Consider the following 15,383-nt stretch of genomic DNA (forward strand, 5'->3'; position numbering starts at 1 on the left):
CCCGCCGGGGGCTCGGGGGCTCCGTCCCCTGCTCCTGCCTCTTCTCGTCCGCGTTTTTGGTAGAGGCGAGGGGTGGCCGAGGTGCTGTTTCTCCGTCGGCTTTTTAACCGCTACTGTTATTATTCTCCTCCAGACTTTCCCCTTCTGGGGGAGGGAGGTGGTTTCCTGATCTGAAGTGCAAAGAAAAGTCAGTGGGATTCCCCTCCTTCCTTCTCCCCCCACCCACCCCCCACCCCTGGTTTGGGTGCATTCACACGCTCCCTCAGGCATGATGCTCAAGATGCTGCCGTTTAAGCTGCTGCTGGTGGCCGTGGTTCTGTGCTTCTTCGAGGGGGATGCCAAGTTTGGGGAGAGCGGTGCCCGGAGGAGAAGGTGCCTCAACGGGACCCCGCCGCGGCGGCTGAAGAAGCGGGATCGGCGGGTGCTGTCCCCGGAGGCCCCGGGCGGCGGGGAGGCGATGTGCCGCGGCCTCTACCCACGCCTGTCCTGCTGCTCCCGCTCCGAGCCGCAGGGGCTGCCGCACGCCGAGGCGAAGGTAGGCAGCACCTGGGGCCGCGCTGGGCTTCGGGGGCAGGTTTTTGGTGTCGTTTCTTTATTTTTGCTTGGAGCCACGCACCGGCCGCGAACCTGCCGCGTTTCCCACGCGGGTGGGGGCGATGCCGCGGCGGGGGGCGACGCCGCGGCGGGGGGTGACCCTTCCCGCCCGGAGGGCGAGGGCGCGACAAGAACGGGATCCTAGCGCGGGGCTGATGCCTCGGGAGGCGCGGGGAGCCCGACAGGTCCGCGCCTTGGAGGGGACGGGCTCCCCGCGGGGGAAGCGCTGTGCCAGGCGCCGGCTCTGCCCGCCAGTTACTTTCTGTCCGCAGCGCCGGAGTTGCAGGCGGTGGCCCCGGGCCCGGTCTCGTCCCGGTGCCGCGGGGCCGGGCCGCCCGCAGGTATCGCTGCCCGGGCGCGGCTGCGGGAAGGGCGGAGGAGCCGGGCGGGCTCCGGCCGCCGCCCGGGCAGCGGCAGCGAAGGGACTGTGCGTTCTCCTGGCAGTGCCATCCGGCTCGGTTTTGCCCTGGGGTGAAAAATCGTGCCCTGTTTGCTCCACAGGAGCAAAGTCAGGAGGGATTTTGGATAGTGGATGGTGCCGCTGTAGCAACACTCCGTGATCTCCAGCCGCCTCGGGGCCCGGGTGCTACTCACAGTTCCAGGTACCAGCGGAGAAACACTCCTGAAGTCTCCGCTGCAGGACCCCCGTCTCACGGCTCTCGCTCAGCACCGGTGCCTCGCACCAGGTGCCGTGAGACTCTGCCTTTTCACATTACCTGGCAGCCTCTCTGCCGAATTTCAAGCTGCGGTCATGTGAAGGGAAGCACCTCCTCTGCTCACCGATTTCTTAAAATTGTCAAGTTCTCCGAATCCTTTCGCAAGTTAAATTCTGCTTATCAGCCTGTTGCCTCGATTTTCAAACGCGTGGGTACCTAACCCGGTAGGACCGTGTTTGATAAACTGCTGTGATGGCCAGTGCTGCATCCAAGGGTACGCACGGGGAGGGAAGTTGCTGAATAATGTCATTAAGAGTCACTGCACGTGAAATAAACAATCAGGCGTCTTTTTTTAAAAAAATATTATTATTACTTTTCTTGCTTTCTATTTTGTGAGGGTTTTTCCCCATTTCATCCTGGTTTAGGTTTAATTAAGAATTCCTCAGTTACAACTCTGTAGTTGTCAAGGTCTGAGACACTCTTGGAAAACTTGTGTTTCAGTCTTGCTGGCCCAAGCATAATAAAAAAAATACCCAGCCTGAATCGAATTTTTATGCTCAGTTCACGGTAGATTTCACTCCATTCTCATGTAAACAGCTTCTACGAATCAACATATGTGTCTGGGTGGTATCTCTCACTTTGTTTTGTAACAAAAAGCCATATTGCATCATTTAATTTGCTCAAGTCATGCAAATAGGAAAAAATCAATAGGACAAAAAGGGGTCGACTTATCCTCCTCCCCACTAAACTGCTGCCCACACACAGAGTCCTGTTGCTTATGGCAAAAGAATAACAACAACACCATTGTGTTTGTTAGTTGGTTCACTAATGGGTGAAACTGGAGAACATCATTCTCCTTCAGTCCCCAGCTCTGTCCAAATGTTCATGCCTTTTGAGGGAGCATTTGTCCTACCCCCTCTATTCCCAGATGAGTGAGAACTGTCTTACTGCAGGTTTTCAGCTGCAGATCTCTCTTTATTCATACCATATGCAGCAGCAGTTTGAGATTCAAGGCAGATATATTTCTTCATGTTGTCTAGAGACAGTGTCATTAAGCTCCTGTGTGATAATTGAATTAAACTATAAACTAACCACACACAGATAACCTGAAAGATCTAGCTGAGAAAAAGAAAAAAATAAGAAAAAAAATAAGGACTGGAAAATATGTCCTTAATTCACCCTGTTTGCAATGTCTCTGTGGCATATATGCTACTGAGATTATTCAATGCTTGGAGACCCTTGTGGTAACTGGTTGAATGCAGTAAACTGCAAGTTCAGTTTTGGTTAATTTTCCATCTCCAGGCAGTTGAAGGGTTTATTCTCTTCTTGCTATTCCTTTAAAATATATTTTAATTCCTTTTGAGCGTAGATTTTTTTAATAGTGGTACTAAAAACCTGACATGAGTGTGAGGAAGTGACCATATATGCCACCGTACCTATTTCTGAGCTGTTGAACCTGTTTGTTTGAGGTTTTTTTGTTGTTGATTTTTTTAATATAAATTGCACTTTTAAAGGAATATTATTTTACAGGGTTGTAAAATCAGACTTTTTTCACCAAAGACTAACGTTTATGAAACTCACAAATCTGCTTTATCACATCAATATATGTTTAGAAAAAAATGTCAAAATATATGTCTTTTATACTTAATAGAATGAGTTGGTCATTCTGTGAAAGACATGCAAAGTATCATGGAATATTTTTGAGTGTAACTTTTCTAAAAGCACATTTTTAAACTCTCTTCTACTACAGTTCCAAACCCAACTTTTTAAAACTCCATCATGTACCTATGTACCTACATGATGGAGTGGCTATGTCATTAGCAGAAAACTGAATGCTACCATCTTTTCTTAAAAAAAAAACTAATTGAGCATGTTCAGTAGACATTGTCATAACATCATATTGATTAAGATGCTGGGTCTTTGAGAATTTTGGACCAAATTATTGATCTGTACTTAGAGCGAAAAGACCACCATTGCCTGCATCTCTGGGAACAAAAATGGAGATCCTAAAATAAGCAAATGCAACATTGCACTGGCTCAAGTAAAATATTTGCATCTTGTTGTTGACATTTAAGTCTTTGTCTTTTATTGATGTGCAGTATCCCCTTGTTTATGTAGGGCTACTACATGCCAGTCAAACATTGTAACTTCACTTTTTCTAAAAGTTTACTTACAGCCTGACAGGCAGAGAAGTCCTCTCTACCTTGGATGGTTTCACAGCCAAGGCTGTCAAGGAATGGGTGAAAAGTAATTGTTTTCAAGTGTGCCCTTTTACAATCATTTGTTTGCTCTGGCTCTTTCATGAACAAAGGCTATTGTTGAACACATCCAACTAAACAAATAACTCATCTTGGGGTCCCTTTAACAGCTGCCTTAGTACAATGATCTATTTAAATATTACCCTAAAATTGAAACTGAACTCTTTAATGACATAATCCAGCACTATAATACAGAAGAGGCATATGTTCAAGTCAACAGTTGAACAATCTCATCAGCACATGATTTTTAGACATAAATGCTTGTATGTCAAATATGGCTTAATGCAATGACTTATTTCACTGGGTTTTTTTCTTCTGTTAGCATCACAATTATCCTGTCTGTCTCAAACTAGATATGACAGAGTACACAAAACATGACAATATTAACCATAAAGATTTTCTGCCTATTGTGTCATCTGTTTCTTCTTTGCACTCTTCCTTTTGTTGATAAACCAATTTAGCATGCTATGCTTTTCTGTGCATTCCAGGATTTATCTTACCTTTAGTCTACCCGTCTTACTTTCATGTGGCTAGAGATTAAAGGATGATCTTACAGATGTTGTAAATTAATCAGCAGCAGGCATAATCATTATTAGGCATGTTGCAATAAATGTTTGGAAGTTTTACATATTTTCCAGAGCACAGTTAGTTTAAACCACTGCAGTTTGATGGTTTCACATATGACTTTAAAAATTGGAGAAGGAAATTAGTTTACATTTCTTCAAAAGACCAAAGCTATTGTCAACTTTAAGGTCATTTTCAAAGTAGACATCCAATAGAAAAACCTTAATTTGAGTAAGCATTTGCTTAAAACTGGTTTTATATACTCCGGGATAAATATATTATAGATTTACTGATTCAGAATAGAAAGGTTGTCCTATCTCCGAGCCAGGACAGAGTTACACATCAGACCTCACACAGAGCAAGTGTTACCACCCTATTTTGCTTGAGCATTCTAAAAGTTAAGTAACATTGTACTTGATTTTCAGATAATTGATTGACTCTCATTCCTTAATCTTCTGATTAGCTATTATATGACTGAGATTCATTCCAGAAACTACATGAGGGGGTGAATTCCTGTGGTTAATTCCTGGATAGCAGCTGCTCAGGGGGATTAGGATCCTTTTGTCTTAACTTTGAGGACTGAAATGTTGGCAAGCCTGTATCACCAGGCAACATCTATTACGTTTTCCACAAGAAACAGTAAATTATCTTTGCTATCCTGTAATTTATTTCCACACACACAGGCCCCCACCCCTTACCCTGTTCACAGTGTGTTCTGGAGTCTTCCAGTGAAGTGCAGTTTTCTCTCTGCATCACTGTGGAGTTAATTCAATAAGCACTCTGAATATTTGCCTAGTAATACCTTACTTGTACTTCTAAACACACCATCACACTGCTACCACAAGAAAGCTTACTGCCTGAGATGAACTCCCTGATGAAAACATCTGATCTGAGATTTCTGCAAAGTAGGCGATACTACTGAATGTAGGCCAGTACTGTGGAGGGTCTGTACTCATGGTATAGTTTCCTTTGGTGGAAACACCAAAATGGGTCATTTCATCCTTACTTCGGGAGAGAAGTCACCTAATGTTCTTAAAAAATAGCATGTATGGATAGTGGTTTTGGTCATCCCCTATTGGCTTCAGACTTTGTTCTATTTGGCAGACAATGACCTGACTGAATTGTACAGGCCCCTTCCCATCAGAATCACAGCATCCTCTAAGAAAGCCCAGCTAATGCAGAAGATTAGCAGCATGATTACTGCAAGCATGTCAAGGCTGTTCTTTACTACCTGGATTGCAGTCCTAGGCAGTATTAAGACAAGCTTCAAGTTTTAGATGCTATGTATTTTGGTTATAGCTTATTGTAGTTATAATTATGTTTTTAGTTCTTGTCTTCAAAGCATTTCCTTCCACATTCACTATATCTAGAACAACATCTGAAACTCAAGAAGACTAAGGTTAACTGTTGTAATGTTATGGCCCAAATGAGCAGTATAGCAGAAAGAATCTAAACTTTTTCAGGAGAGAAGAGCCTGTGGCCTTGGAAAGAATTCCCCAAAGAATTCAGGAGCAATGCAAACCTTTTGCCATACATGCAACAGGCAATTAATTGATTACTGTGTTAAAGCTTAAAAAAAAAAAAAGAAACCCTTTCCAAAATATGTGAGACAGTTACATTCTTAAGAAGGATCTGAAGAGAGATAATAAACTATGTATGGCAGATGTTAATCACATTACTGAGTTGCAGGTGCTGTGAAGCTGAGGATAGTCTGAGAACAGATAGTCTAAAGAACAGAACATTTAATGCATTTAATGATCCTGGCAAATCTGAAGGAATTCTTTTTGAAGCCAGGGGCAGCATATCCAGAATAAGGATAGAAGCCAAATGGTGTTCTTCTAATCAGTGGCTCAACTTACAACACTAAACTTAAGTACACATTTCAGATGGCCTCTTGACAATATATATATGGTAAGACTAAATTTTCCTGGAAAGAGTTCGTCTTCTAAATTAAGGTTTCTTTAAATAAGATTTTGTTTAAATGTATGGGCCATATATTGTGTAATATTTTGAATACATATCTGTTAAAAACAATCGAAAGTGGATTTCTCTCAAGCATTTGAGATTTATATAACTATGATCCGTAAATAAAAGTCAGAGTTCAGAACTCTGTTACCAAAGCACAGCGTACCAGAAGAGAGCAATGTATGAGACAGCATACTCAAACATATCAGGAGTGTTCCTGCATTGAATAACTTATTTTTTCAAAAATAACTTTGATAATTCCCTTTAAAGTTACGTTGCAAGGGAATGACACTGAAAAGTCCTGCAAATCAACTCAGAGATATGAGCTATAGCAAAGCTAGCAATGTTTTCAAATGTGCTATTTACAAATATTTACAAATTTTACAGAATACAAGTATTTACCACATTAATACTTCTTAATGTGTCTTACAGCCTTTGTTTATAACTGTGTTAAATAAATAGAAGAAAGAACCTGAGTTTCGTTTTTGCGTTGGATCAGATTCAATCACTGTCAATGGAGAGAACACATTTCCCACTACGCACCACTGGGATGAATGATCAAAAACAAACCATGTGGTTAACAATAGATTAACAAAATGCACTGCATTTAAAAGCTAATAAAGATGACTATGCTGTTTTCCATTATTTTTCACTATTTGATGACATTGCACTCCTTAGTTTACTTAAACACACATCAATGGTGGTTTCATGCTTCTTCAAGTGCTATGCATACATAATATATGCTCTTTTTTCAGGACAAAGTTACAGTCTCAATATTGACACAAACAAGATGTTACAAATTCTACTTTTTCACTTATAGAAAGATACCTCTGCAAACACACAGGTTTTCCCACCTCCAAGTAGTTTACACTAGAGAGAGCAAAAGGCAGAGCAGCACTTGAAGCATGAAAATCCACAGCACCTGCTGGATTTCACAGCAGTCATTTCAGTAGCCAGGCTGTTATGTTGTTCAAGATACACCTATTTTACAAATACCTAAACATGTTTTTCTTGATGTGTGTTGATGCTAGAATTTTAATTTTTAGCCTCTAAACACTTGAATAGGCCACCTTACTAAGTTAGGGCTTAAGTATTTCTCGTAAGAGCAGTGGATAGGAGGCCTACTGCTGTAATTCCTCCATATATAAATGATCCTTCTGGTGCAGAGATTGCCTATGCAATTAAGATATGTCAGGCATGAGTTTAAAACAACTTGAGTACTATTATTCTTACCCAAGAAGCAAGCTCAGATAAGAAATCTTAGAGAATCTTCTGTAAGAAATCAGAGAAATTAAAACCTCATAGCACTAATGGCATATTGAACATTTCATAGTAATAACTTTTGCACTTTATGCACAATGCATCGATACTCACTGTATTTGTCCTGCTAGCTTTGTTTATTACATTAGGTCATGCAATCTTTCTTTGGGTAAGATGGGAAAACAGGTCCTATGTTTATTTGTTTCTGGTTTGTGACTTGCAGGTACTTTCTGTTACCAACAACACAGAATGTGCGAAGCTACTGGAGGAAATCAAGTGTGCACACTGCTCACCTCATGCTCAGAATCTATTCCACTCACCTGAGAAAGGGGAAACACCTGAAAGAGAACTAACTCTTCCTTACTTGTGCAAAGACTATTGTAAAGAATTCTATTATACTTGCAGAGGTCAAATACCAGGTAAAACCTATATAAAAAGTACTGGGCTGAAAAGTGTCTGGTTTGATATGTTAGTATTTCCTGGAGAGTTGTAGATCGGCTTTGAACTGGGAAAAATCCCCATTTATATTCAGGGGATTTTGCCCAAGCCAAGACAGAATATCTCGGTCTTCACAGTAGATCTTATACAGGGAGGTAAATATTTTGAGTGTCTTCTTGCTGCCCTCCTATTAAACTCTCCATGAAACAAACATGGTTTGATTGTTGTCAAAGGCACCTGGAACTTTTACCTTTACTGAACTATTTGCGTGTTAATTCAAATTATGCAAGCAAGCAGTTGGCCATCCAAAAGGCTATTCCAAACAATAGATTGCTTTAAAATGCAAGAAGTAAAAAGTCCTGGCTGTTTTCTGGAGACTCTAAAAGCTGATGAGTAAAGTGGTTTTTTTCTGGTTTTGTTACCCTAGAAACTGATGGTTTTTTCCACAGGGTTTAAAGCCCATTGAAATCAAAGGGAGCTGTTTGATAGACTTCTGTGATCTTTGAATCACTTCCAACGTGCTGTTAACAACCAAATTCTTGACTAACCTAACACTTCCTCACTGTAGTCAGTAGAGTTAGCTGGATATAACCAAAAGCAGCATTTGCCCTGCACTGTCTAAGGCAGTCCCGAAGTGTGTGCTATCACTTGTCACTGTATCAACAAAACCACAGAAGATGGTTCTTTGAGAAACACTGTCTTAATACACTATTATGTTAAATAACATCTTTGGTATTCTCAATAGTAAATTATTTATATGTTTAAGACTGTCATTTTTAAACTATGCTTTTTTCCCTGTCCAAACACTACTTATAAACAATGCCACACAGGAGAAAATAATTAAATTGATTGAGGTATTTTTTACTACCTTTTTTTTTTTTTAACTAGCAACACAGACTGGAAAAAAGAGTTGATAATGACTTTGTGAATAGTCATTTTTTACATATGAACACAGTTTTGTAATATAATATAAACATATTTGGGTAAGGGGATAGTTTATGTGGATGGGATTTGGAGGAGGGTTTTTTGATTGCATGTGTACTGTGCTTACTTGTTTTCTCTGAAGTCCCAAGAGTGCAAGGTTTTCTTTGCAGTGTTCTTTTATTGACTTGAGAAAACATTTTGAATTGACTTACATTTTCCCTTTACTGTGGTTTAACATGTATCTCAACCCATTCAAATATGAAAATATTATTATTGTCTTTATAAACCAAGAGATGTTTCTAGGGCTTTCTTAAACCAGCTGTTTCTTGCTCTTTATCACATTCCCCAAAGCAAAGCAGAATAGATCATAGTTGCCAAGACTGCCTGCTGAACAGCGATAACAGATTAGATATTCTAAATGTTTGGCCCATATAAGAAGTCAGCACAAAGACATTTTTGACATGAGTTTGTAGCTAGCACGAATGATTATCATTTTCTGCAGAGCAAGACCCTCATAGCTGTTTTTGAAATTCTGTGTTTACGAGGAAACAAGTTGTTTAATTGAGAAAAGTGAAAGAGGGAGAAAAGGGAGAAAGAAGGAGTAGACAGAGGGAGGGAGAGACAGTGAGAAAGTGCTGAGGAGCACAGGAGCTACAGCCACAGGAACCTCGCTCCTCAGATCAACATATGTGGTGACGAATGACAAATTTATTTTTCTACAAAGTTTGTGTATATGTAAAACTGCTGAAGTGCATCAAGATGTCAAGTGCTTTTTATGACCACCCAGGTTGCCTTGAAAGATAACCAGATGAAAGCATAACTTTAGCACTGGGCAGAGCACTGTGCTTTGCAGGAAAAGAGCTTACATACTTCAGCATCAGTTAAAATAGGATTTTTCCTACATCAATCAGATGCTAATAATCATTCTAAATACTTGTTCTGAAAGTAGGTTGCACTAACAGAAAATTGTTGCATACTTACACCCACCAACAGGGTTAATTTGGTGACTTGACTGGTACAAATGGTTGTTGATACCTAGTCTAGCATTTCCCAAGGTATTAATTAAGATTCAGGTCCCTCTTTTGGGGAAGATGGCCTACAGGATTTTAATATAGTTTAGTAGTCTTATACAGTCTGAAATATAAATAATTACAATAACAGCTTGTTTGGGGGTTCTATTTTACTTGTGAGACTCATATATCCATAATACTATTTATTGCAAAAGACAGAAAAAAAAAAGAAAATGTGGAAGCTATGTTTTCAGCTTAGCCTGGAGGATTAAACAAAGAGTTGAAAATTAACAGGCCACCAAACCCAAGGTCTCTGGCAATGATTCACTGTGCATTTGTTAAAAAGTCGAATAATTGCTCTTCCTCCATTAGGGAGTGCTAATTGTTTCTGAACACCAATACGACGGAGTTTAAGGAAATTGCTGACTACAAAAATAATTTTATCCCTTATGTCCCGCACAAATGAGAAATATTAATAACATTTTAAGCTAGCAAGCATCTTTTCTGGGATTGAAATTTTAGCAGTACATATTAACCAGGAAGACTGAAAAATTATGCATCAGGTTTTTTCATGAGTTAGCTTCAGAAATTCATTTGTTGTTCTGTCTCTTTTTGCAAAGATGAAACTCTAGCAAATGCTTGATTAACTCTTTTGAAGACAGCAGTTTGCTCATCAGTTACAACTGTGTCAAAACTTCCATTGACTTCTGTAGGAATATACAGAGAAAAACAGGACCTTATCCTTTATTCAAACAATATAGTAACAATAGGTGTTATGATTGTATGAATATGAAGGAGAATGTAATGTTTCACAAAGACTATGAGATTAGAACTTTCCTGCCTCATTCCAGGTAACTGTGATTATTTCTTGTCTAACCTTTACTGTAAGCCTCAGCTTAAGTGATCCGTGATGGTGACATCAGAGTTAAATGTTTTAATGAAGTATCTTCTGTCAGTATGAATTTTAAGTTTTCCAAGGACATAAGGGAAGACTGTCTAATATTTATGATTAGTACAGCTAGTAAAGAAAGGCATGGTTGATTCTCCCTTTAGATATAAGCAGAAACTTGGTCCATGACAGTGAAGTTGTGTATTCTAAGGAATAAACCTGCGCAACAGCCACAGTGCCATTCAAGGACATGGGAGAGATTTTGAACTATCTGGTCTCCATTATTTTCATTTGAAGGAATGGGTTCCAGATGATTGTGGCTGAATTCAGATCCAGGCCCAGATCTGAATCCAGGCATTACAAGAACAGAGGCTTGATGTGGATGGATGCTTGGTGGATTTTTTTTAACACCAAACATGGACACCCCAGCCCAAAATGCTGGAATTCTAAGAAATTCTACAACTCACACAGCACTTCCAGAAGTTCTGACATGAGCAATTAATAGTCACAGTCAACATAGCCAACCTGCAGAAAAACAGTAGTGGCTCATAATTTTGCTACTGATAACAAGGAGCATCAAGGGGATTAACCCTGGCACTGCCTGTGTGCAGGTACGTGCAATGTCTGGGTATGAGAACAGGACCACTAGTCATTTGGAAAGCAGTAGGAGATTATGTGAGCTGCCAGTGGACTCAGTACAGTTTGAAACCATCAGTCTGGAATAAAGTCTGATTTGGATTTCACTGGGAGTTGAGAAGAGAGAAGCGAATGCGGGTTTTTTGTGAACAAACTCACATCTAGCTGTCAAAAGTGCACATCGGGGTAGGGGGGACCAAAGAGGAAAATGCTTCTTTAACATACTGAGCTGTATGCTCAAGGTCATAGCAGTGCCCTAAAAGCCAGGGTAGGTCTGCTCAGATGAGTGGATGACACCCAATACAGTGTGCAGGGCAAACAGGGAGGGCAGTGAGTAGGATCTTGAGTTGTTATAAAGACTGGGACAGGGGCTACCACGACACTGGAGTTGTATAACAAAGAGAAGAGGCAGGGGAATGGATAAGCAGGGAATCCAGCAAAGTGGAATTTGATGAAGGTAGGACAGGAAGGGAGATAGAGTGTGAGGAACAACTGAATGCAAACACAAGTGGAGGGAGGAGGTGGAGATCAGCTGAGTGCAGAAGTTTTCCTTTGAAAAGGCTTGTAATCATGCAACGTATTCCCACAGTGTTTTATAAAGGCGAACACAGAAAGCCCTCACTGTAACTGCTCTAACTGAAAAGCCTGTCGTTTGATTCTTGTTTGCAAGACAGAAAGTTTCAAAAGCATAGAAATGCAAGCTTGTGCAAAATCTGACACACATGATGTTTAATCACCCTTTGTGATTTCAATTTTCTGTGTCAACACGTACACAGCTGGTAGGAAATTTGTAATAATATGCATGAGTCTTTTAAAATAAAGTAGTAAGTACAGAAATTCACACAGGACCAAGGTTTGCAGTCCTTATTAGGCACAGTTCTCACAGAGGACAGTGACGGAGCTGTATTTGAATAAATTCAGACTGAGTAAAACGATTTCTTTTTTTTTCTTTTTCTACTGCTTAGGGGCACTTGTCAGGGACCATTCTTCTGGTCACTGTACAAAGGCTGAACAAAATGGCAAACTATACTAAAGACCTTACAATCTAAGCACAAGAAAGAAGACATTAAAAGGCTATAAGCAGATAGGGAGTAGAAGCAAATGTTTCTCTAACTGTTTTTAGTGAAGCTGTTAGTATGTTAAATTGAGCATCTATTACACATGCAGATTTTTTTTTTGTATGTTACTATGGTTTTTATGGAAAAAATTAACAAAATTCCATCCTTAATACACAGGTGAAACTGTATTCACAGAGGTTACATTCCTTCCAGCAATGCAACATTTTTCCCAGTTTAATTCTAACCCTGGTTTTTTACAAGCATTTCTAATGAAAATGGAACATAAGACTTATCCTTTCTTGGAACCTGCTGGTGGGTTTGCTAAATAGCAAAAGGCAACTGCAGTGCAACACGTACTTAAGTGCATGATAAAGCATTTCATAAGGAAAGGGGATTAGTGTTACATATATGAAAAGGCACTGTACTATTGAAGTGAGTTTGCATCTGATCGTTATTTGGAATGGACATGCATGGAGTGAACAACACCATCACAACATGCTCTCAGCTTTTCTGACTAAGGAATACATTCAAGCCAAGAGTAGTTTATCATCAGTAAACAGTAGATGGTATACTTGGAAAATTCTAGAAATTCTTAGTAATCATACACCTCTAATTTGCTATTACATTTTTTTGAGTGACCCACTGTGCCCAGAGAAATAAATCATTAAAGAAAAAACCCTGCATTCTTAAGTCAAATAATTCAATGGCAAGATTTTAGATTACCTTTGTTTTTGGCTTTATATCTCCAAGCCTTGGAATACTGCTCCATGATTATATCAGAGTTCCTCTTCAGTTGTTTCACTTGAATTTATATCTTCCATTTTCTCCAAATAACTACTATAAATTAAAACCAGCTCCTCAGAGATGAAATTTACTGAAGGTCCAAATCATGGTAATTAAACTTTTACACCACAACACACTAGCGTGTTTCCAGATATTATTGCATAGAAACCAAAGGCAGGCTTTGTCATGTAATTTTTCCAATATTTTTAAAGGAAGATGTATATGAAAAGAAGTATAGTTGGGTGGGAAAGGCTTTCCATTCCACAAAAATTCTGGGATCTAAAAATTTTCCTATTCCACATAAGGAAGAAATTGAACTCTTTCGAAATTTTCCATGAAGAAAGCCACAGAGAGACCCCCCAGGATAGCTAATAAAGTTGTTAGGACATTTACTTGGGAAATGAGAGACTTAGGGTCAAACTCTTGCCTGACAGATGAGGGGCATTGACCTGAATATTCCTCTTCCTAATGAAACACCCTAATTACAAGACATTGCAATATGAGGTTTGCCGTCTGTTTCTGAATTTTTCATTTAGACCAGAAGTTTGATTTTGGACCAGAAACATCATGTTAACTAAAATTTTGTCAAAACTGATAATGTTTCTGAAAAAGCTTTGCTTAAAAGAAACTGGCATTTTCCAATGAAACACAGCTGTCCCTGATCAGCTCTTACTGTACAATATGAGCCAGAGGTTTTATGGCCAAGACCTATGGATTATTGCATTATTCACAAGTGGTAAAGCCATGCATAAATTAGGCTTCTAATTCCAATTAAGTGCTAATTCCGTGTATCCTATGAGTTATGTCCTGGACCATAGTACATCCTAAGACAGTGCCAATAACACAAAAAGGCATGAAGGCAACTTAAGACGTATTATCTTCACGTTCTAGTAAAATAGTACATGTGTAACTAGACAGATCTTGTCTTCCCAGATTTAATATTTGTGATTAAAAACTGGATAGCAATGACTAGAATTAGGTTTGTGAACAGAAACTTTTTATGTCATTAAACACAGTTTAATAGCAGTAGTGGCAGGGTTTTTCCTTAAAGGCTTTCATTTTACCAACTTCTCATTTCTCTGGGCCCTTGAACTCCTTCCCATTTTAACCTATAACCTAAAGACTACTTTTCATCCAAGCCAGCTCCAATGCAGCATGAGGCATATCCCCCTTTCAGGGTTTAGGGGCTGAGGAACTAGACCTTATGATGGGACACTGTTCACTCACTTTAATGCTGGGAGTCAACCAGAGGCCAACTGCATGTCAACACAGTCCAATTTTGAGCAGTACTTGTGGTTTTCTGAGATTCACCTGATTACTGATTAGTCATCTCTCTGACCACTGTGCTTTGCTGGCAGCACTCCACAAAGTCTTTACTACAGGCCTTTTACCAAAGCCTTTACTGCAATTTTAGCTACAACAAGCCACTTTAAAAAAAAAGTTAAATAGAAGCTGCTCAAGCTGTTTTATTGCAAATATACTACACTTGACTGGTAGGGTTAAAATGAGGCAGAAGTGTATCATAGCTTCAACTCTGAGCTTTGTCTTTTAATTTTTTAGAGAGTGAAGTGTTGTGTCATTTTGAATGAATTGGTATTTTTATTAAAGCACTCTGAAAATAAGGGTTACTACAAATATAGACAAATAAACTGTGAAAGGTAATACTCTGTGTTTATTCAGAGCAGGCCTTTTTGGGTGCTTTGTTTAAAATGACCTCTTTTTCCACTATAATCTTTTTAAAGATGAATTTGATGACACTAAACTGCAGACATGACAACACACTAAATATTTGTATGCTCTTTTGCATTTTTAAGGTTTTCTCCAAACTACAGCTGATGACTTTTGCTATTACTATGCAAGAAAGGATGGTGGTGTGTGCTTTCCAGATTTTCCAAGAAAACAAGTGCGAGGGCCAGCCTCTAACTCCCTGGACCACATGGAAGAATATGACAAAGAGGAAGAGATCAGCAGGTTTATAAAGATAAATGCTGTTTAATCTGAAAAAAAAAACATAGAAAAGCCTGTGGTTTTCACAGTGAAATGGCTCAGTATGTCCTTATGCTGAGCAGCTGTGTTTTCCAGATGTTACTTTCTTTTGCTGCCCCTAGTGTATGTCAAAAGAGAAAGTTACATTCACTTCAACATTTCAGTACCATTTGATGTTTGCGTTGCTGAAAAGGTGTTAGAATCCTGGTTTGATCCACCCTGTGGATCTTGGTTATCATCCAGCCTGTGGATCATACACAGTTCTGGGAAGTCATTTCTACCTGAATCTAATATTACTAAACAAGTGCAATAAGTTTATTTAGTAAAATATATATTTCATAATTTTCAATTTATTTCATTCA

At 39.6% G+C, this 15,383-nt stretch overlaps 1 protein-coding gene across 1 annotated transcript in view; it reads left to right on the forward strand.

Moving 5' to 3' along the window:
* Positions 1-253: 253 nt before the first annotated feature.
* Positions 254-15,383, forward strand: part of HHIP (hedgehog interacting protein) — a 71,211-nt gene continuing 56,081 nt past the window's right edge. Inside the window, exons 1-3 of the mRNA XM_071555076.1 lie at positions 254-535; positions 7,521-7,716; positions 14,850-15,006. Coding sequence (XP_071411177.1) covers positions 269-535; positions 7,521-7,716; positions 14,850-15,006 — 620 coding nt within the window. The 5' untranslated portion in view covers positions 254-268. The remainder of the gene's footprint in view (positions 536-7,520; positions 7,717-14,849; positions 15,007-15,383) is intronic.

Source organism: Pithys albifrons, chromosome 5 (assembly GCF_047495875.1).
Source record: "Pithys albifrons albifrons isolate INPA30051 chromosome 5, PitAlb_v1, whole genome shotgun sequence".
NCBI lineage: Eukaryota > Metazoa > Chordata > Aves > Passeriformes > Thamnophilidae > Pithys > Pithys albifrons.